We start from the raw sequence: 23,460 nt of genomic DNA, 5'->3' as shown, positions 1-23,460 counted from the left end.
GAAGAGAAGGTAGTAAAAAGCGACAGTGGCTAATTTGTTCTAAATCTCAGTTAATACTTTATTTTAAAATTTTATCAGTCTTCATGATAATTTGATTGACAGCTGGTAACATTTAAACAATATATGTTCCTCTTATTTTACCTTCAATTATAATTTTATAAAAGTACCTAGTCCTTTCGAATGATCCCTAGTTAATAACAGAAATACCAACATGGCTTTTCTGAGAAGAAAATTGTTTTAGAAGCTTTACAAAATTGTTAAGATATGTTTGTCTAGTGAGTGGAACATGAGCTTTGAATCAAATCTTTATTTAATTCTTGGTTCTGTTTTCATGTGAATTTGAAGGAAATAGAAAATTTTCTGAATCTGTTAAGGTAATATTACCTAATATCTCATAGGGTTTTTCTGAGAATTAATGAGAAAAGAAGAAAACAACCAGCTAGTAAATAGCCAACACTTGGCAAATACTATTTTTAAAACCCCAGGTGTTCTTACTGGTCTGCATGCTTATGTTAGTTTTTATCTATTTTACTTTTGTCTTAAAAATTCTTTGAAGTGAAAAAATGTAGTTCTCTGAGAGATTTTATGAAATGCTCCTAGATAAAGAAAATACAAGACTTAGTTATATATAGAACAAGTTGACAGATTATTGAAAGAAGCACAAATTATTTGGGGTTTTTTCTCACTTGGTTGATAATCTGTACTCATGCAACTACATTTCTAATTTTAAAGATTTAAGCTAGGTTCTCAGACCCCTTAAAATAAATCATCAAAAATTTTCAGGGTTGGGGGCTGGTCTGGTGGTGCAGCAGTTGAGTACACACGTTCTGCTTCAGTGGCCCAGAGTTTGCTGGTTCGGATCCCGGGTGCAGACATGGCACTGCGTGGCAAGCCATGCTGTGGTAGGCATCCCACATATAAAGTAGAGGAAGATGGGCATGGATGTTAGCTCAGGGGTAATTGTCCTCAAAAAAAAAAAAAAATTTTTTTCAGGGAAGATAAAAATCTACAATATATATGTAAAATAGCCTTTATTTACAGTATAGATGACTTACAGTTAAAATTAGATGAAAGTTAATCTTAACATTCCCATAGAATTTTAAGCTTGCCATTCAGTGTATTCTCAAGGAAAATCGGTTGTAGAGTTTTGGTGAAGAAGAAGGTGCTATTTGGTATTTTTTTTCCCGTCTTTATTTATACTTTGCTGTAAATAAGTTGGCAGCTTTTTTACAGTGAGCTTTTACAAATTATTTTTTTAAATCAAAATGGTAGCAGCTCTGACCTTTCCAAGTTGGTTATGTTTGAGTTGTGTTAGACTTTCTGAGATTCAGAGGCCCAATTTCAATTCTTACCTTTGTTTTATTTATTTATTTAATTTTATTATTGTTATTATTATTATTTTTAAAGATTTTATTTTTCCTTTTTCTCCCAAAACCCCCCGGTACATAGTTGTGCATTTTTAGTTGTGGGTCCTTCTAGTTGTGGCATATGGGACGCCGCCTCAGCATGGCTTGATGAGCCCAAGATTCGAACCGGTGAAACCCTGGGCAACCGAAGCAGAGTGCGCAAACTTAACAACTCGGCCACAGGGCCGGCCCCTCACCTTTGTTTTAAGTCATTGAGATTTCTTTTATTCCTGGGGAAATGTTAGCTGCTTGTTAAGGATATATACACACACCTTTTTGGAGGCAAAGTGTCTTCATGGATCCATTCAACACATGGCTATTAAGCAAATCGTTATGCTAGGTTGTCAGATGCTAAAGATAGAACACTGGAAAAGCATTTTGTCACTGCTTTTAGAATAACTCTCAATATTACTTGTGATCAAGTGCTATTAAAGAGGCATATACATAGTTCATAAAAACATATATAAATATGGAGGGGGGATGATTTAACCTAGAGTAAGAGGCAGTCAGGGAAAGTGTCCCTGAGGAAGTGAATTGATTTTTGAAGGATGACTGGGCATTAACTAGGCAAAAAAGGTTTGATAGAAGGGCATCCTAGATAGAGGGAACAGCATGTATAAAGGACCTGAGTGAGAAGAAGCATGGCATGTTTGAGAATGGAAAAGATTAGTGGAAAAGGGGGCCAGCCTGGTGACACAGCAGTTAAGTTCACATGTTCTACTTTGGTGGCCAGGGTTCGATGGTTCAGATCCTGGGTGTGGACTTACTCACCACTTGTCAAGCCATGCTGTGGCAGGCGTCCCACATATAAAGTAGAGGAAGATGGGCACGGATGTTAGCTCAGGGCCAGTCTTCCTCAGCAAAAAGAGGAGGATTGGTGGCAGATGTTAGCTCAGGGCTAATCTTCCTCAAAAAAAAAAAAAAAAAAAAGATTAGCGTGACAAGAAGTTAGGCTCAAAGAGTGGAGAAGGACCATATAAGTGGGACCTGATATAGTTCACAGTGATTTTCACCTTTATTCTAAAGGCTGTAGAAAGAAAGCTATTAAAGAGTTTTAAACAGGGTTATGACATACAATATTTCATTGTATCTGAAACTTCAATTGTACACATTCTAATTTCAGAGATGTTAAAAATGTGGAAAATGGTATTTCTTAGAATTAATTAAGTAGGCATACCTTAGAATTGATTAAATTGGCATTAAAAATGTTCTGGCTGTATATGGATAAAGTGGAAAACATGTTGTACGAGGGTAAGATTAGATGTGTGGAGATGACTTAGTAGATTATTGTAGGAATCCAGAAGAGATTGTGATGGCTTGAAATAAGATGGTGGTAGTAGAGAAAGACATAAATAAATTACTTTGAATGAGTTTTCAGCAGAAAGAATTTACAGGCCTTGTACACTTAAACATTATTGAAAACTTGGAATTGTAGATTTGGTAGAAACAATCTTTAAGTAGGTTTTAAATTATAATTAAAATTTAACAGTGTAGAATGATTTATGCTATAATCTTAGTTCACATCTAGTGACAGTTTCCAGCTGAAGTTATCAGTTAAGAGAAAACATTTCACAATTCAGGTTCTATATGTCTTTTAAACTATATAAGGATTTTGTGAAAGCCCTGTACAGAAAATTATTCAGCGCTAAAGTTAACTTTCTATTTGTACAATAGTGATTTTATTTACATAATTTATATTTAAGTTATTGCTATTAAACACTGTATTACCTTATCCTGTATAAGGTATATTCCAAGTTTCAGCTACGGTGGTGTACTGTAACGATGTATTTTCCAGCAGTTCTAAACTTTGGGTCAATAAACAAATCTAAATTAATAAATTTAAATTTCATAGCTCACCTTTATTAAGATTTTGAGTCTCCTCACCTCTAATCTATATCCTATATTTCCAAGTTTGTCTTTAGCACTTTTTACAGATTCTTGTGGTCCTAAGCATTTTTAGTATTATATGACTAGAACTGTGAGTACTTTTTTGCCCATGATCTCACTTAATCCGTAGGGTAATCTGCTGATATGGGTTCTTCTCTTCTTACATGGATGACTGTAGCTTGTGCACACAGAATTGAATCTTGTATGATATACTCTCAAAGCATCCAATTTTTTTCTCTTTATTATACTTAATAAGTAAAGTCTAGGATAGGAGGAACTCTTTGTCTCTCATGTTCACCATATCCTGTTGTCTGACGGAGGGTACCCAAATATTGTTAAAATTTAAGCAAACATTTATGAAGATGTACAATGATCTCTAAAACTAAAATGAATGTTGCATGCCACAGAATATAGAGCGCTTATCAAGACCGTCAAGTAGGTAGACTATATATTAAAATATAAAAATTAAATATCACTTAATGGTAGATAGAATATTATAATTGACTTGGTTCATGTGATTACAGTTTTCTGATTATCTTGACTGGATTCACCTTTCACAATTTCTTTAAAATAAGTTTTCTTAATTTGACTGTAGTAGTAAGGTTTGGTAATGTATAAGGGAGTCAACAAGTGATCTAGAGTTTTCTTCTGTTTTCCATGTAAATTTTACTTAAGTGAAGAACATTTAAGAATATATGGTAAACAAGATTTAAAAAAAAAAAAGATTGGGAAATCCTATTGTCAGTAAATGGAAAACCAAACAAACTAAAAGCTCTTCCCACTATAAAACACCAGATATTTTGAACATTTTGGTTAGAAGAACTACAAAAACCTATCCTTTTAAATGGATAGCTAACCTTGTAAGACTGTAAGGATGATCTCCAAGGTCTAAAAACTAAGAAGAAACTAAAAATCAGAGTGGGAAAAGTATGAATTGACACTAGGGCTTTTCTGGGACAGTTGCCAATCTTAACTAAGAGGCATGGTTTTACCATCTATATGAAGATAGATGAAATGTCAAGCCCAAGCAGGTATTGGAACTGAGATCCAAGTTATTCCTTGAAAAGCTATACCTTTAAGGAAAAGACAGGCTAGAGAAAAGTTCAGTTTCTGAAACAGGGATAAGACAGGCTTCTCCAGGTCAGCTGAAGAAAATTTACCCTGAGAATTCATAATTAAGGACCTATATTCATACATGTATAAGATTCAAATTTGAACTGATTGCATGGAGTCATGGCTGAGACTAGTAATATCTCTGGGGCACTAGGCCTGGCTAGGCCTGTCCATCAAACTTGGAGCCTGTCTACAGGGATACACCCACAACTGAGGATATTCCAACAGATGAATCGCAGTTTAAGATAACCATATTGGATACAATGTTGTAAATTACATGAAGAAACAAACCACCATGAGTGAATGTCAGCAGCCAAAACAATAGGCAAAATTAGATCTTCAGTAACTCAGATTAAAGTGATTTTGAATTGAGCTTCTAAAGTAAGTTATTTTAAAAGACTTAAAGGACTAAAAACTAAAACAACAAAAGCATCAAGATGCTGTTGGGGGAGTAGTGAATGACTGATTTGATAAAGACTCAAAGAGAGCTTCAAGAAATGCAAATGCATTGCAGTTAAAAACTAAGTGACAAGTAGCACCTTCCTCAGTCTTCTGGCCCCAGATACTTTGACTTGTAGGTTGGCTGGCTGTTCTCTGAGAAAGGAACGTTTTAGGAAAATAACCCAGCATGAAACAGCTCTGCTACCATGGATCTGTCTCAGTGGACAGGGTCTGTGCCTTTGTGGATAGTTGCAGCCTCTGATTGGGAGTGGGAATAAAAATGATAAAGGGCTGTGAAAGGGGGCTTTTGTGGAACTTTGAGAGAGGCCAATGTTGTAGTGATAAGTTGGAGACAGAGCCAGCACGCTGAGAGGGAGGAAATTCCAAGGAAGAAGCTGGGAAAACTTGTCTGTCTGTGCTGCAGGGATAGGGTGGAGATAGGATGGGATCATTGCAAAGGGAGCTGCCAGTTATCTTGTCTTACTCAAAACCCCATGTTTAGGGCTACCACTGAGTGGAGAGGACCAAATCCCTCCCCCAGGCATTGGGCCTGGTGAAGTGGCAGAATTCCTTCCCAGCTGAAGCGTCGAGTAAGTGCCTTTTTCTTCCCTCCTAGCTTGCTTTGTGATGCTAATGAGGAGAATAGCGACTGGAGTGGTGACTTAGTTCCCTTCATCAAACCCCTCAGTGGATACTTTTGGTGACAGACAGACTGCTTGACTTTATGTTTTATTTTCTTTATGGATATCCAAATATATGCCCCTCTCACCTATGTACCGAGTCCTCCATACTTGTATGGTCAGTTGGAAGTGTCTGGTTTATGTTTCTCTCTTATTTCTGTAATAGAGACTGAGACCTTGCCATGTCCCCTTTGCATCCCTGCCTCCTTTAGACTTTAAAGTTTTATTAATTTTTTAAAAATTTTAAAGGGAGATAATAAGCAGGTTAGTTATAATAACTCAAGGGAAACAGTGAACCAGAAGGTAGATCTGAGAACCTTGCCCAGAAGGTAGCAGAGAGAAAGAAATGGAAAGTGAGAGAGAAATTAGAAGATATGAAGGATATCAAGTAAGGTTCCACACACACAACACATAGAAACACACATATAAAAATCTTACAAAGAAGAGAATAGAGAATGGGAGGAGGCAGTATTCAAAGAGATAATAGTTAAGAATTTTCCCTGACTTGAAGACAAATACTTGAAACTTGAGTCTTAAAAAGCACAATTAGCCCCGTTATGTATAAATAAAACTAGATGCATCGTAGTGAATGTGCAGAGCACAATTTTTTTAAGAAAGTCTTTAGAGCAACCAGAGAGAAAACACAGATAAACTACAAAGGAGGACATTTATACTGACAGCTACAATAGATACCAGAACACCATGAAACAATATCTTGAAAGTGCTGAAAGAAAAATAAACCAACGTAGAATTCTCCATGCATCTAAAGTATCATTTAAGAGTGATGATGAAATAAACATTTCAAACAACCCAGGTTTATACCACTAATGGATGTTCACTGAAAGAATTTTGAAAAATGTATTTCAAAAATGAAGAAAATTGAACCTAGAGAAGGGAGTAAGGAGCAAAATGGAATGGTGAACAAAGGTATGTGACTAAAGGGCTGGCCCAATGACGATAAGTTCTCGCACCCTGCTTTGGCAGCCCAGAGTTTGGGGGTTCAGATCCTGGACATGTACCCACACATCACTCATCAAACCATGCTGTGGTGGCATCCCACATATAAAACAGAGGAGGATAGGTACAGAGTTAGCTCTGGGCCAGTCTTCCTCAAGCAAAAAGAGGAAAATTGGCAGCAGATGTTAGCTTGGGGCCAGTCTTCCTCATCAAAAAAAAGAAAAAGAGAGAGATGAGTAAATATAAGTAAGCATATACCATTTAATTAATTATAATGGTGTCTGCTTAACAAGTAATAGGATATTAGATGGAACTAAAATATTAGGGTAAATAATGTATAAGATGGGAGGGGTGAGGGGTGAATAGAGTAGTGATTTTTTTTTTTTTAAAGATTTTATTTTTTCCTTTTTCTCCCCAAAGCCCCCCGGTACATAGTTGTGTATTCTTCGTTGTGGGTTCCTCTAGTTGTGGCATGTGGGACGCTGCCTCAGCGTGGTCTGACGAGCAGTGCCATGTCCGCGCCCAGGATTCGAACCGACGAAACACTGGGCCGCCTGCAGCGGAGTGCGCGAACGTAACCACTCGGCCATCGGGCCAGCCCCATGATTTTTTTTTTTATGGTAAACACTTACCTTAGTGAAGTTTAAAAAATTAATATGTGCTACTTGGGGAAAAGGTTTATTGGAGAACAGAATATTTATACAGCTTCAGTGTCATTCCAAGTAGTATGCTTTTAGTTAAAATTCTTGATAATATTCTGATAGTTTTAGTTGACTTATGCTACAATTTCTACGTTATAAAAATAAGTCTTCTGATTGGAAAAAAAATAGCCTAAATAATTTAGAAGATGGGAGAATGTTGCAGTAAGTGGTCCTATAGGTATGAATTATTTTAAAATTATAGCACTTAATAAAGTGTGTGGTGGGCTGGCCTGGTGGTGTAGTGGTTAAGTTCACACACTCTTGTTCAGCAGCCCTGGGTTCACAGGTTCAGATCCTGGGCGCGGACCTAGCGCCACTCGTCAAGCAACACTGTGGCGGCATCCCACGTAAAATAGAGGAAGGTTGGCACAGATGTTAGCTCAGGGACAGCCTTTCTCACACACACACACACGCACACACAATAAATAAATAAAAATAATGTGTGGTATTAGTGCAGGGGTAGACAGACCATTAAAATAGAATATGGAATCCAGAAATAGAACTGAACTACGCTTATATGGAAAGGATGGGTTTCTCATCAAATGATATTGGGGTTGTTGGCTGACAGAGAACAAAAGTAACAGCCAGTCTTTCTTTTATTCAGCCAATTAAATTCCTCAACAAATAAATTCCCAAATGTAGCCAACAAAACAAATTTATATTTTTAAAAAGGAAAAATAAAAATTATGGCCTCAGTGTCTGAAAGAATTACTGAAGAATAAAATCCACCTACCACAAAGTAAGAGACAGAAATTGAACTACAGTGAAATAAAAACATCTGTAATCAAAAGATATCATAAGCAAGGTGAAAATACAAACCACAAATTGAGAAAAGATATTTGTAACTCACAAAACCAATAAAGGATTAGTATCCAGAATATATTAAGAATCCTACAAATAAGATAAAAGCAACAAATGATATGATTGGGGAGCTCGCAGAAGAGGAATCTCAAGTAGTCTGCAAAGAACACAAAAGTTTGTCTTATAATTGACTCTGAAAATGTAGATTAAGCAGCAGGATATGATTCTACATCTATCAAATTGACAAAAGTTAGAATGTCTAATAATACCAATTGCTGGTGACCATTTGCAGCAATGGGAATATTCATACAATGCTATTGGAAGAGTAAATTGGCACAGTCTCTTTGAAAAGCAATGTGTTGATGGTGAAAATTGAAGATGTCTAATACCCTATGATCCAGTAATTCTACGGCTAGCCGTAGTATCCTAATCGATATTCTTAATATTTTTTTGTGCCTCAGATCTCTTTTGAAGTCTAGAATAATGTTTTAAGTCCATGTAATAAAATACATAGGGTTATAATGGAAACAAATTATACTGAAATGGTTACCAAAATTTTTAATTTGTTATAGTATACATAATTAGTGTATACTAATAAGATCTATTGGAAGACCTAACAGCTATCATACCTTCAAAAGTAATGATTAACGTAAATGATGTTTTCAGATTATCTCACTGTTAAGTGATATGAAAATATGCAGGTCTGTTGGTGACAAAAATCACAGGTCAACTGCTGAATACTATTAGGTGTATACATTCATAATTGAAGAAAATATTAAATTTCAATCCAAGGTTAATGAAAAATAAAGATTTGTTTTCATACCAGTTCACAAACCTGTGTTAAAGAGGTTTGTACACCCCAAGTTAAGACCTTGTGTCCTAGAGACACCCTCAAATGAATGTCAAAAGAGATTAACATTGCAACACCATTACAGTTACTCTAGTAGCAAAAAATGGCAAACAACGTAAAGATTCATCAGTAGGAGATTATATAAATTGTGGTATATTCAGACAAAGGATAAGTACATAGCAGTGATAATGAATGAAGCTGAGTTACAATAATATGATAGATATTTTTTACTGTCTCCTTGAATACCATCATGGGTAAATCTCAAACAGTATTGAGTGGAAAAAGTAAGCTTACAAAGAATGCACACTCTATAGTAGCATTTTATGAAATTTTAACATTTCATATAAAGTATAAAAAACACATACGGGAATGGTATGTTAAAATTCAAGGTAGTGGCTATTCAAGGGTGAGCAGGAGTGATGGGAAGGACAGTCTAGTTACATAGGGGGCTTTAAATTATGTCTAATGCTTAATCATTTAACTGTATGATGGACACATTACTTTATTGTATGCCTGGAATGGTTTGTTGAAGTATGTATTACATGCTTTAACAGAATATTAATATGACAGAGATAGTTTCAATTTTAATTTACAGAACAATTCAGAGTTCGTATGCAGGAGACCTTGTCAAGGGAAGAACAGCAAATTAAGTGGTTTTCCCAGTTCATCTCAGATAAGAAGTCAGTTAACCTATGATGTGCCAGGAGGCACTTGAAACGTGTGATGAAAGCATACTGGGTAGATTATATAATTCTTACAAAGTCCTCTGAGGGGAAAGTATATATTCATAAAGGGAATTCTTATCAAAGCAAAAGTAGAACTGGAGTTTATATTTTGATCTTTCTGCCAAAGCCCATACTTGTTCCATGTTATTAAATTGAGTATCTCTAGCAATAGAACCTTATTTTGGAAGTGGTAAGTTAACTGCATCTACGAAATGTGACTGTATCCAAGGCACACATTAACAGTAATGATACTAAAATAATTTCAAGCATGACTTTATAATCCAAAGTTTTCTTAACTACACTTTAGCCTGTTCTCACTCATATGACAGGCTGATGAAGTTACTAGTTATTAGTAACTTTAGTTTTAGAACGTTCCTGTTTTATTTTAACACTATTGCTCATTATAGTTTAGTACATGTTTAGCATCTAGATTTAACTGTGTGACTTGGTGTTTTATTATTTTAAACCACATTTTGTTTTGGTTTCTGATTTTAGGATCGGAAGTTAACAAAGTCTGAGAGGCAGAGATTTAAAGAAGAGGCTGAAATGTTAAAGGGTCTTCAGCATCCCAATATTGTTCGATTCTATGATTCCTGGGAATCCACAGTAAAAGGAAAGAAGTGCATTGTTTTGGTGACTGAACTTATGACATCTGGAACACTTAAAACGTAAGTCCATCAATATCATAAAAGCTGACCAAGAAGTATGAGAGAATTTAAGTTTTCTTATTTTAGGCCTTACCAGTCCTAATTTTGTTGCCCAGCATACTAAGGAGGGAACAGTCCCTCCAGATGTTAGTGTATTAGCTCACTTTCCTGCCCACAAAGTCCTCTGGTGTATAAAATGATTTTATAATTATTTATTGGTAAGAATTAAAATGAGAAGTTATAGCAGAATAAATTATTTTAAGTTATTAAAGTTAAGTCATGGTGCTTGGCGGTTTGAAAATTGAGTAGCTAAGGGATGAGAATTCAAATGACAAGGTAGCCCTCTAGTGGTTAAAATGAGGTTGAAGCTTATTGAGAAGCTTTACCTATTTATTTTATCACCTTGTATAGGGCAGTTTTTGCTACATCTATGCAGCTGTCATATCAAATGCAAATTGTATTGTAACAGTTATCACTAGATAATTCCATTTCCAATAGCATCAGAAATTGAAGGCAAAACAGCTAGACCTGTCGTCCTTTTCAGGAATACAGATAGATCAAATGCAGAAATTCCCCATTCCCTATTATAAAGAGTTTTAAGATAAGAGTTGAAGCATGCCTTTGAAATCCCAGGTCTCTTAGAGTAACTTTCACATTACTATGTAAACAATCTCCAAAACTCTTCATCTTGCAAAACTAAAACCCATTAAACAAGTCCCCAGTCCCCCCTTGTCCCAGCCCTCGGCAACCACCAACTGCTTTCTGTCTCTATGGGTTTATCTAATCAAGATATTTCATATAAATGGAATAAAAAAATATGTGGCATTTTGTGTTAGTCCTTTTTTAGTTAGCATGATATTTTCAAGGTTCATGTTGTAGCATATATCAGTCTTCATTCCTTTTTATGATTAAATAATATTTCATTTCATGGATATACCACAATTTGTTTATCCATCCATTTGTTGGTAGACATTTGGGCTGTTTCCTTTTGGCTATTGTGAATAGTGCTGCTGTGAACATTTGTGTACAAGTGTTTGAGTATCTGTTTTCATTTCTTTTGGATATATACCTATGAGTGGAATTGCTGAGTCAAATGGTAACTTTTTGAGGAACCTCTAAACTGTTTTCCGCAGTGGCCAAACCATTTTACATTCCCACCAGGAATGTATGAGAGTCCCAGTTTCTCCACGTCCTTGCCAAGACTTGGCTTTTTATTTGTTTTTTGCTTTTTAAACAGCCATCCTACTGGGTGTGACATGGTATCTTATTGTAGTTTTGATTTGCATTTCCCTAGTGAAATCATAGTGAGTTCAACCAGGTGTTAAACATCTTGTTACGTGCTTATTGGCCATTTAAATATCTTTGGAGAAAAGTCTATCCAAATATATCTGGAGAAATGTCTCTTCAAGTCCTTTGCCCATTTTTTTTTCTTTTAAAAGATTTTATTTTTTCCTTTTTTTCCCCAAAGCCCCCCATAGTTGTATATTTTAGTTGTGGATCCTTCTAGTTGTGGCATGTGGGACGCCGCCTCAGCGTGGTCTGATGAGCAGTGCCATGTCCGCGCCCAGGATTCGAACCAACGAAACACTGGCCGCCTGCAGCGGAGCGCACGAACTCAACCACTCGGCCACGGGGCCAGCCCCCAACCTTTGCCCATTTTTTAATTGCGTTGTTTGTCTTTTTGTTGTTGGGTTGTAAGAGTTCTTTATATATTCTCTAAGCTAAACCCTTATCAGATACGTGATTTGCAAATATAGGTTGTCTTTTCATTTCCTTGATAATGTCCTATGATGCACACAGTTTTAACTTTTGATGAAGTCCAATTTATGTTTTTTCTTGATACTTTTGCTTTTGGTATTATGTCTGAGAATGTATTGCCAAAACCAATGTCATGTACATTTACCCGTCTAAGAGTTGTATAGGTTTAGCTCTTATGTTTAGGTGGTTGTTCTATTTTGAGTTAACTTTCGTGTACATGCGAGGTGTGGGATCTACTTCATTCTGCTGCATGTGGATGTCCAGTTGTCCCAGCACCATTTGTTGGAGAGACTATTGTTTCTCTATTAAATGGTCTTCGCACCCCTGTCAAAAATTATTTAATTATAGATGTATGAGTTTATTTCTGGACTCTCAATACTGTTCCATTGGTCTACATATCCTTATGTCAGTACCACACTGTTTTGAATGCTGTAGCTTTGTACTATGTTTTGAAATTGAGAAGTGTGAGTTCACTAATTTTGTTCTTCTTTTTCAATATTGTTTTGGCTGTTTGGGGCCCCTTCCATATGAATTTGAGGATTAGCTTTGCGTTTTTGCAAAAAGGCTGATAGAATTTTGATTGTATCTGTAAATAAATCTACAGATACATTGAATCTGTAGGTCACTTTAGGTAGTTTTACCGTCTTAACTATATTGTGTTCCAATCCATGAACATGAGACGTTTCCATTTGTCTTCTTTGATTTCTTTCAACAGTGTTTTCTAGTTTTCAATGTATAAATCTTTCACTTCCTTGTTTAAATTTATTCCTAGGTATTTTATTCTGTTGGGTGCTATTGCAAATAGAATTGTTTTTTGGGTTTTTTTTTCAGGAAGATTAACCCTGAGCTAACTGCTGCCAATCCTCCTCTTTTCACTGAGGAAGACTGGCCCTGAGCTAACATAACATCCATGTCCATCTTCCTCTACTTTATATGTGGGATGCCTACCACAGCATGGTCTGCCAAGCGGTGCCATGTCTGCACCCAGGATCCGAACCAGTGAACCCCTAGCCGCCAAACATGTGCACTTAACTGCTGTGCCACCAGGCCAGCCCCTAGGATTGTTTTTTTAGTTTTCTTTTCAAGTTATTAATTGTTGGTGTATACAACATAACTGATTTATGTGTGTTGATCTTGTACTCGTGCAACTTTGCTGAATTCTTTTATTAACTCTAGGGGTGTGTATGTGTGTATGTTTGTATTCTTTGAGGTTTTCTGTATATAGGATCATGTCGTCTTCAAATAGAGATGATTTTGCTTCTGCCTTTCCAATTTGGATGCCTTAATTTCTTTTTCTTGCCTCATTACTCTGGCTAGAATTTCTAGTACAGTATTGAATAGCAGTGGTTATTCTTGTTGTATTCCTAATCTTAATGAGAAAGCTTTCAGTGTTTTGCCATTGAGTATGATGTTAGCTGTGGTTTTTTCATAAATGCTCTTCATCATACTGAATATATTTTCTACTATTCCTAGTTTGAGTGTTTTCATCATGGAAAGATGTTGGATTTTGTCTAATGCTTTTTCTACATCAATTGAGATGATCGTTTTTCCCCTTTGTGTTACTAATGTGGTGTATTATGTTAACTGATTTTCTTAACAACTTCACGTTTTTCATAGATAAATCCCACTTGGTCATGGTTTATAATCCTTTTACTATGCTGTTGGGCAGTTAATATTTTGTTGAGGATTTCTGCATCTATATTTGTAAGACATTGGTATATAGTTTGGTTTTCGTGTGGTGTCTTTGGTATCAGGGTAATACTGGCCTCATAGAATGACTTATGAAGCATTTCCTCCTTTTCTACTTTTTGGAAGAGTTTGAGAAGGATTAGTGTTAAGTCTTCTTTAAATATTTGGTAGAACTCATCAGGGAAGCCATGTAGTCCTGGATTTTTCTTTGTTGGGAGGTTTCTTGAGGGAATGTTCCATGTACACTTGGGAAGATTATGTATTTAGCTGTTGTTGGGTGTTATGTTCCATACATTTCTGGTCTAAGTGGTTTATAGTGTTCAAATCCTCTGTTACCTTAATTATCTTCTATCTAGATGTTCTATCCATTAGGGAAAGTGGGTTATTGAAGTCTCCAACTACTACAGAAGCGTATATTCCTCCCTTCAGTTCTGTCAGTCTTTGTGTCATGTGTTTGGGTGCTCAGTTGTTTGATGCGTATATGTTTATAGTTATTATATGTTATATCTTCTCGATGAATTGACTGTTTTATCAACATATAATATTATTTATCTCTTTTATCAGTTTTTGACTTAGTCTGTTTTGTCTGATATTAATATAGCCACATCACCCTCTTCTGGTTATTATTTGCGTGGACTGTCTTTTTCTATCCTTTCATTTTCAGCCTATGTGGGTCTTTGGATCTAAAGTGAGTCTCTTGTAGACAGCAAATATAGATATATCCATTCTATCTCTGTCTTTTAATTAGAGAGCTTAATCCATTTATATTTGAGGTAATTAGTGATAAGGAAGCCCTTCTGACATTTTGCTATTTGTTTTTTGTATTTCTCAGTACCTTTTTTTTTTTTTTTGAGGAAGATTAGCCCTGAGCTAACTGCTGCCAATCCTCCTCTTTTCCCTGAGGAAGACTGGCCCTGAGCTAACATCCATGCCCATCTTCCTCTACTTTTTTTTATATGTGGGACGCCTGCCACAGCAAGGTGTGCCAAGTGGTGCCATGTCTGCACCCGGGATCCAAACTGGCGAACCCTGGGCTGCCAAAGCGGAACGTGTACACTTAACCGCTGTGCCAGCAAGCTAGCCCCTCAATACCTTTAAGAAAGATTATCCATGAGCTAACATCTGTTATCAATCTTCCTCTTTTTCTTTTTCATCCCCAAAGCCCCTGTACATATTTGTGTATACTAGTTTTAAGTCCTTCTAGTTCTTCTGTGTGGGATGCTGACACAGCATGGCTTGATGAGCAGTGTGTAGGTCCACGCCCAGGATCCAAACCCGTGAACCCCAGGCTGCCAAAGCGGAGCATGCAAACTTAACCACTCAGCCATGGGGGCAGCACCTTCCTTTGTATTTAATTGATTTTTTTGTAATGTACTGTTTTGATACCTGTCTCATTTTCTTTGTGTATATTTTTTAGATATTTTCTTAGTGGTTACCTTGGGGATTACAATTAACATCATAAATTTCTAACAGTCTAGTTGGGATTGATACCAACTTAGCTGCAGTGGCATTCAAAATCTGCTTCTATACAGCTTTGCCTCCCCCATGTTTTTTTTTGTTTTTTTTTTTTAAAGATTTTATTTTTTTCCTTTTTCTCCCCAAAGCCCCCCAGTACATAGTCGTATGTTCTTTGTTGTGGGTCCTTCTAGTTGCGGCATGTGGGACGCTGCCTCAGCGTGGTTTGATGGGCAGTGCCATGTCCGCTCCCAGGATTCGAACCAACGAAACACTGGGCTGCCTGCAGCGGAGCACGCGAACTTAACCATTCGGCCACGGGGCCAGCCCCACTCCCCCATGTTTTTGTTGTCACATATTACATCTTTATACATCGTGTTCCCATTACCACTGACTTATAATTATTGCTTTATGTATTTGTCTTTTAAGTCACATAGGAAATGAACAGAGAAACTACAAACTAAGGATACATTAATGTTGGTTTTTATATTTAGCTATATAGTTACCTTTACCCGAGATTTTATTTCTTCTTATAGCTTCAAGTCGCTGTCTAGTGTTCTCTCATTTTAGCCTGAAGAACTTACTTTAGCTTTTCTTGTACAGCAAGTGTACTAATAACAAACTCCCGCAGCTTTTGTTTATCTGGGAATGTCTTAATTTCATGTTTTGGTTTTTTTTTTTGGTGAGGAAGATTCTCTCTGAGCTAACATCTGTGCCAGTCTTCCTCTAGTTCATATGTGGGATGCCACCACAGTATGGCTTGATGAGCAGTATGTAGGTCTGTACCCAGGATTCAAACCCGTGAACCCTGGGCCGCTGAAGCAGAGCACACAAACTTAACCACTATGCCACTGGGCCAACCCCTCACCTTGATTTTTGAGTGATAATTTTGCTGGATATGAAATTCTTGGTTGACAGAGTTTTTTCTTTAAAAAACGCTTTAAATATGTCATTCCTCTGCCTTCTGGCCTCTGTGATTTCTACTGAGAAATTGGCTGATGATCTTATTGAGGATCTCTTGGTCGTAACAAGTTGTTTCTCTCTTGCTGCTTTCAAGATTGTCTGTTTGTGTTTGGCTTTCAACAGTTTGAATGTAATGTGTCTCATTGTGTGAATCTCTTTGAATGTATTCTTATTGAAGTTTGTTGAGTTTCTTTTATGTGTAGATTCATGTCTTTTATCAAATTTGGAAAGCTTGTGGTTCTTATTTTATTGAATATTCTTTCTGCTCCTTTCTATTGTTTTATTTGGGATTCCCATTATGCATATGTTGGTCAGCTTGGTGATATCTCACAGGTCTCTTAGGCTCTTTTGATTTTTCTTTATTCTGTTTTAATTTCTCCTTCTCAGACTGGATAATTTCAGTGGACCTATCTTCAGGTTTGCAGCTTCTTTGTTTTGTCTCTTCAAATCTGCTGTTGAAACCTTTCAGCGAATTTTCTATTTCAGTTATTTTATTTTTCAGCTTCAGAATTTCTGTTTGGTTCCTTTTTGTAATTTCTTTATTGATATTCTCTGTTGAGCTAAAATTTCGTATACTCTAATGTTGGGCAGCCTTTGTTCTTATCATTTGTCTTCCAATTTTGTGGGATAGTACCATAATTACCCCCATTTAACCACAAGTTGGTTGTCAGTGTATATTAAATATTTTAGAACTGAAAAGCTCATGAAGAGCTATGGTTATAGTGGTGGAGCTTTTCAACTGCTTAGGCTTTTTTGCAAAGTGGTTGTGCATGAGTCAGCTGTAATGAAGGACTTGGAAATGCTGTATCAGGGAGATCATTCATTCATTTATATATATAATATATATGTTAATTATGTTTTTTCTGCACTGATGGTGCCTGGTTGTCACTTTTCTTGTTTGGTTGTGGTGGTTTTAACTAATATTCATGTTTTTAGCACGACTTCTTATTCTCACCATATTTAGCTTCTCTGACTTTGGAAATGTCCCATTTGTGGTTGTAGGGGGCAAATTGGATTTCTTCTTACAAACAGTGCCACAGTAATCATGCTTATACCTGTGTCCTTATTTTTTTCTATAGAATAGGTTTCTAAAAATGAAATGTGAGTCAAAGTATATATGTAATTTTTGTGTTATTTTAATTCTAAAAATTTTTTTTGAGGTATAATTGACATACAACATTATGTTAGTTTCACATGTACAACATAATGATTCATATTTGTATGTGTTGTGAAATGATCACCACAGTAAGTCTAGTTAACGTCTGGCACCATACATAGTTACAGAATTTTTTTGAATGCAGGACACAAAAGATTAGTTTCTGCTTTAATTTAAGGACAGTAGGGAACCACTGGAAAGGTTTTGATCGTGATCCAGCAGTGACACAATGCCTTGAATAATTCAGAAAACAGTTGAATACCTGCTGTGTGCCAGGGACTATATTAGCATTCCCTTAGAAAGACTTATCTGATGGTAGTATACATAACAGCTTAGAGATAGAGTAGCTAGTCAGGCAGTAGCAGTAGTGCAAGCTTAAGAAATTCATTGCCATCTCTGTCTTGTAATAGTTGTGTGACATTGGTCTCACTATCCTCATCAATAAAAAGAAAACTTAATACTCTTCACCAAAAGTGGTAGTGACTTTGGTTATTAGCATTGCTTGAAATGTATGCCATATCAAATGTTTTAAAATCCAGTGTGTTAAAAATTGTACTTCAAGAAAAGTGAAAACTTTTGTGCATCAAAAGATCCTATTAACAGAATAAAAAGGCAGCCCATAGAATGGGAGAAAATATTTGCAAATCATATAACTCAAAAGGGGTTAATATCAAGAATGTATAGAGAACTCCCAAAACTCACCCACATAAATAGAAACAACTTAATTCAAAAATAGGCAAAGGACTTGAGTAATTTCTCCAGAGAAGATAGACAAATGGCCAATACTCATGAAAAGATGCTCAACATCACTAATCATTAGGGAAACGCAAATCAAAACCACAATCAGATACCACCTCATACTTGCTAGAATGGCTATTTTCAAAAAGACAAGAAATAGCAAGTGTTGGTGAGAATGTGGTGAAAAGAGAACCCTTGTGCACTGTTGGTGGGAATGGAAATTGGTACAGCCACTATGGAAAATAGTATGGAGGTTCCTCAAAAAATTAAAAATGAAAATTAAATTCCATTTCTGGATATTTATCCTGCAGGAAACGAAACACAAACTCTAAAATTTATATGTACTGCTGTGTGCAGAGCAGCATTGTTTACAATAGCCAAGACATGGAAGCAACCTAAGTATTCATCATTGGGTGAATGAATAAAGAAATTATAACCTGCCACAGGGCAGCTGTTGAGCTCTTGAAATGTGGCTAGTGCAAGTGGGAAATGGAATTTTTTATTTTAATTAATCTACATTTGAGTATAAATATTCATGTTTGTCTAGTGGATACTGTATTGGACAGACTGTCACTGCAGAAAGTTCTATTGGACAGCACTGTTCTAGATGCTGTGGTCATCTCAAACTCTGTCCTCACATTCCTCAGCTAATAAGGCTACAGGCTTCTATCCCGGTTTGAGCTTACCTGCACAGTCAAACTGGAGCCTTCCCTTAGCTGAAAAGGTGTAACAAGTAGGAAGCTCAAGCAGTGCTTTTCCTTTTTCCTCATGTGAACTCCCTTCCAATTTATGCCTGATTTTGATTGCTCTTCAAAGCTTTCAAGTAGTTGTTTTGTATATATTTTTTCTAGAGTTTTATATCTGCATCCAGTAAGAATTGCCCTACCATTTGCCAGAAGTTAAACTCTACCCCTTAACTTTTAAATCATTTTAGTAGTGATCTAATTTTAAGGAATTCATTTTTTGTGCTTTGTTATCAGAATTCACTTACCAACCGCTTATTATCCTATCCCCTTTAACCTTACTAAAAGTATCACTAACCTTTCTAGTTACTGAATCTTAATATTCTAAATTTGATATTCCTAGCTCAGATTTGTTAGAATTTAATGGAATTCTTCAAAGCAGTAAACTCATATCGTTGATAACCTGTTTGGTATACCTTCCCTTTTCTAGGTACCTGAAAAGGTTTAAGGTGATGAAGATCAAGGTTCTAAGAAGCTGGTGCCGTCAGATCCTTAAAGGACTTCAGTTTCTTCATACTCGAACTCCACCTATTATTCACCGAGATCTTAAATGTGACAACATCTTTATCACTGGCCCCACAGGCTCCGTCAAGATTGGAGACCTAGGTCTGGCGACCCTGAAGAGAGCCTCTTTTGCCAAGAGCGTGATAGGTATGTTGCAGGTTACCTTGCAGCCCAACTGGCTTCTGATATTCTTTTTATTTGGAAACCTGATCCTGTCAGAGCTTTTGTTACGTGAAGTAAACCTTCAAAAATTCATAGCTTGAACCCAGGAAACGATCAGTTCTACTTATGAGATGTGGATTTTTCTATATTTATGCTTCTAGAATCATCTTTAAAACTAGTGATGTTTTATAAAGTTATATGAAGAGAAGTAAGGTGAACTTTGTTGACAAAATCTTATGTAACTATCAATCTTATTGGGTCACACTTTTGATACTTGTGTTTATTTATTAGTAATTATTTATATAATAAATACAGGGTGTTACTTTCCTTATAAGAGACATTGAATTTATATGTAGTTTAGTTTCTAAAAGCATTTGTTGGATATATATATATATTTAAAAATATCTGCCTGTTAAAACTTTATTTTAAAGTGTGAAAATATGACAGTTCATTCTGAAAGTTTGGTTTTATCAACTTTTTTCTTACTCCTACTCTTCAGAAGATATATCTAAAACAGGGTTTTTCAACCTCAGTACTATTGACATTTTGGTTTAAACAGTTAAAAAAGGACCCTCTTGTGCATTGTAAGGTTATTTAGTGGCACCGCTGGCCTCTACTAACTAGATGCCAGTGTCTAGATGCCAGTAGCACAGCCCCTGTCCACCTCCCTATAGTTGTTACAACCAAAAATGTCTCTGGACATTCCTAAATGTCCCCTCAGGTGGTATAGTCACCCCCTGTTGAGAATCACTATCTAAAGAACAAGGCTGTCCTTTTAGACTTTTAACTATATGTTAGAGAGCTGAAGCTGGAAAAATAATTTAATGCTTATTATTTTGATAAGCTTTCACTCTCTGAAGAGGGTATGACAATTTGAAAACTTGATATCTTGACAAACACTCTTCTCTCCCCAAAAGGTGACGATGACATTAAGGAAACTATTAATTTTTAAGTGGGCTAGAATCCTTTGTGTTAATAAGAAAAGCAAAGAACACCAGTAATTTGCACATCCTTATAAAATAGTACTCTCCTTGGAATATTATGTAACTTGAATTTGGAATGCTGTTTTTACATTTTCTTAAAATCTATTAAGAAGAAGAATGGGAAAAGAGTTATGTAAAGCTGAATTTCCTTTTTTCTTTCCTTACAGGAAGCACTTCTTTGATTGTCTTTAGCATCTTAAAAATCTCTGGTCCAAGAGAGTTTTGTTTTGTTTTTTTCTTTTTCTTTCTTTTTCTTTCTTTTTTTGTTTAAATCATAGTTGTGCTAGCATGTTCTTGGAAATGTCCTATAATTTGAAGTATACAGACTTAATTTCTTTGGAAACATTGAAAAACTTGGTCTGTGGGATCATGCACTCTGTTCATAATTCAGTGTATATTTGAGTTCTCTATTTGTGTATGTATGTATTTGTTTTTTGCCTGTAGGATGTCTCTCACTATATTTCTTGTATCTGCAGTAGGCTTATTTGTGTACTGCAGGTCAGATGGTAAGTATGTGAAGGAAAGGGCTCTGATGAGTGCCCTTTATAGATAATTATACTTCATTATTTTAAAAAACATCCTGAATATTGAGTTTTTTACCGCAAGGCCTCATTAAAAGTGAAACTGATCAGATAGAATGTGAATGGCAAGAGACTAGCTATAAATGTTAACCTTACAGCTACCATACAGTAGGGGGCAGGCAAGTATTTTGATGTTTTTTAATAATCCATCGTCCTCTCTTACAGGTAGATGCCATTTTATCTACTTTATTCCTTGCTAGTCTCTTATTTTTTCCTTCCATATGTTTTCAGTATGAGTTATATTAATCTTTTATCCAAGGCTCTACTTTGATGTTATGTAACAGTAATCTATTTGAAACAGTAAATAGACAGTTGACCCTGTTCCAGTTGCTTATGAAGGCCTTGCAGTGGAAGAGCTAATAAGATATTTGATCCAAGTGACTAAGATTTCCTCCCCGACATTTTCTTTCTCTCTTTCTTTCCATTTGTCTTTCGGAATTTCTTTCTCTTCCTCCCTTCCACTTTCTTCTCTCATACAGGTCAACCCCCTCTGCTTCTCCCCACTGGTGAGTAACATCTGCAGCTTCTGCTCACATTAAGTCTGAATTGTTCTTTTAATTTAAGGTACCCCAGAGTTCATGGCCCCTGAGATGTATGAGGAGAAATATGATGAATCAGTTGATGTTTATGCTTTTGGGATGTGCATGCTTGAGATGGCCACGTCTGAATACCCTTACTCAGAGTGCCAAAATGCTGCACAGATCTACCGTCGAGTGACCAGCGTAAGTCTTCCCCTAACTGATTGGTCAGTTTAGGTCACATCTAAAAAGGAATCCCATGCTGGATAACATCAAACCATGCAAAAGGAAAAGCATGTAGTGTGTAGAAAGCATATATTTCAGTATGTAGAAAGCATACTGAGGTGTTAGGGGAGAGGAAATTGAGGTATTTTATTGCTCATGATATAGTGAGAGATAAAGATCAAAGAAGCATCAGTTTATCCTGGACCCTCCTAGTACTCATTTAAACCTTTATTATGAGATATACTGTGTTTAAAAATACTCTCATGGGGCCAGCCTGGTGACGTAGCAGTTAAGTTCATGCACTCCACTTCAGTGGCCCGGGGTTCGTGGGTTCGGAGCCTGGGTGTGGACCTACACACCACTCATCAAGCCATGCTGTGTTGGCATTCCACATACGAAATAGAGGAAGATTGACACAGATGTTAGCTCAGAAACAATCTTCCTCAAGCAAAAAGAGGAAGACTGGCAACAGATGTTAGCTCAGGGCCAATCTTCCTCACCAAAAAAACCAAAACAAAACAAAACAAAAACACAACCTCTCATTACCTGCTTTTCAACCCCCTATTTATTCATCTAAGTTCTCTTTCCTTCCCACCATAAAGATTATCTGAGTTGAAAGTAATGCTCTTAACTCAAGCTGCTTTGTTTATAGACTTTCCCTGAATGGCTTAAAATGGATTTATTATATTATATCATTTATAATTACCTGTAAGATTTAAGGTATAAATTAAAACTTTACTCGAGGGGCTGGCCCCATGGCCAAGTGGTTAAAGTTCCACGCATTCTGCTTCTGCGGCCCAGGTTTGTGGGTTCGGATCCCATGCAGGGACCTACACCATTCATCAGCCGTGCTATGGAGGGATCCCACATACAAAGTAGAGGAAGATCAGCACAGATGTTAGCTCAGGGCTAATCTTCCTCAAGTGAAAAAAGAGGAAGATTAGCAACTGATGTTAGCTCAGGTGAATCTTCCTCATCAAAAAAATTTTAGTTTAAATTATACATCTTAGAGGCTGGCCCGGTGGCACAGCAGTTAAGTGCACACATTCCGCTTTGGTGGCCTGGGGATCACCGGTTCGGATCCCGGGTGTGGACATGGCACTACTTGGCAAGCCATGCTGTGGCAGGCGTCTCACACATAGAGTAGAGGAAGATGGGCACAGATGTTAGCTCAGGACCAGTCTTCCTCAGCAAAAAGAGGAGGATTGGCAGCAGATGTTCGTCTTCCTCGAAAAAATAAATAAATAAATAATACATGGTAGTGTATTTCTGCCAAAAAAAGATATTTTCTAGAGTTGTGCAATTCAAACCTGAAACATAGTTGTTAGTTAGGTCCCTAATCATAAAGCACTAAAAGAAATTTACTGTAAGAATGTACAGGCTTTCTACAAATGACCTAAAAGTTAAGCCAAGTAATTCCATTGAATATTTTTGGAGCTTTTTCTATTGTGAAGAAGTTGAAACATATACAAAACTAGTGAGAATAGTATAATGAATTCTTATTTGTTCAATGCCGCATTAATATTAGAACCACTTTTGCTGTACTTGCATTATCTGTCCTCTTTATTTCATTGTTTCATTTTACCACTGTATACTTAATTATACTTCTCTAAAAAATACAGATCTTTTCTTTTCTTTTTTTTTTTTTTTTAAGATTTTATTTTTCCTTTTTCTCCCCAAAACCCCCAGTACATACTTGTGTATGTTTAGTTGTGGGTCCTTCTAGTTGTGGCATGTGGGACGCCACCTCAGCATGGCCTGATGAGTGGTGCCATGT

The 23,460-nt window shown here is 36.4% G+C and overlaps 1 protein-coding gene across 50 annotated transcripts in view; it reads left to right on the top strand.

The window, feature by feature from the left end:
* Positions 1–23,460, top strand: part of WNK1 (WNK lysine deficient protein kinase 1) — a 163,836-nt gene that overhangs the window by 56,489 nt on the left and 83,887 nt on the right. For all 50 annotated transcript variants that reach the window (XM_070620414.1, XM_070620411.1, XM_070620410.1 and 47 more), the window contains exons 2-4: positions 10,057–10,229; positions 19,141–19,361; positions 21,505–21,662. In XM_070620414.1, the coding sequence (XP_070476515.1) occupies positions 10,057–10,229; positions 19,141–19,361; positions 21,505–21,662 (552 nt within the window). The remainder of the gene's footprint in view (positions 1–10,056; positions 10,230–19,140; positions 19,362–21,504; positions 21,663–23,460) is intronic.

The sequence above is a fragment of the Equus przewalskii genome, chromosome 5 (genome assembly GCF_037783145.1).
Source record: "Equus przewalskii isolate Varuska chromosome 5, EquPr2, whole genome shotgun sequence".
NCBI classification, from domain to species: domain Eukaryota; kingdom Metazoa; phylum Chordata; class Mammalia; order Perissodactyla; family Equidae; genus Equus; species Equus przewalskii.
The sequence above is the reverse complement of the archived record's forward strand: the minus strand, read 5'-3'. Positions and strand labels throughout refer to the sequence as shown.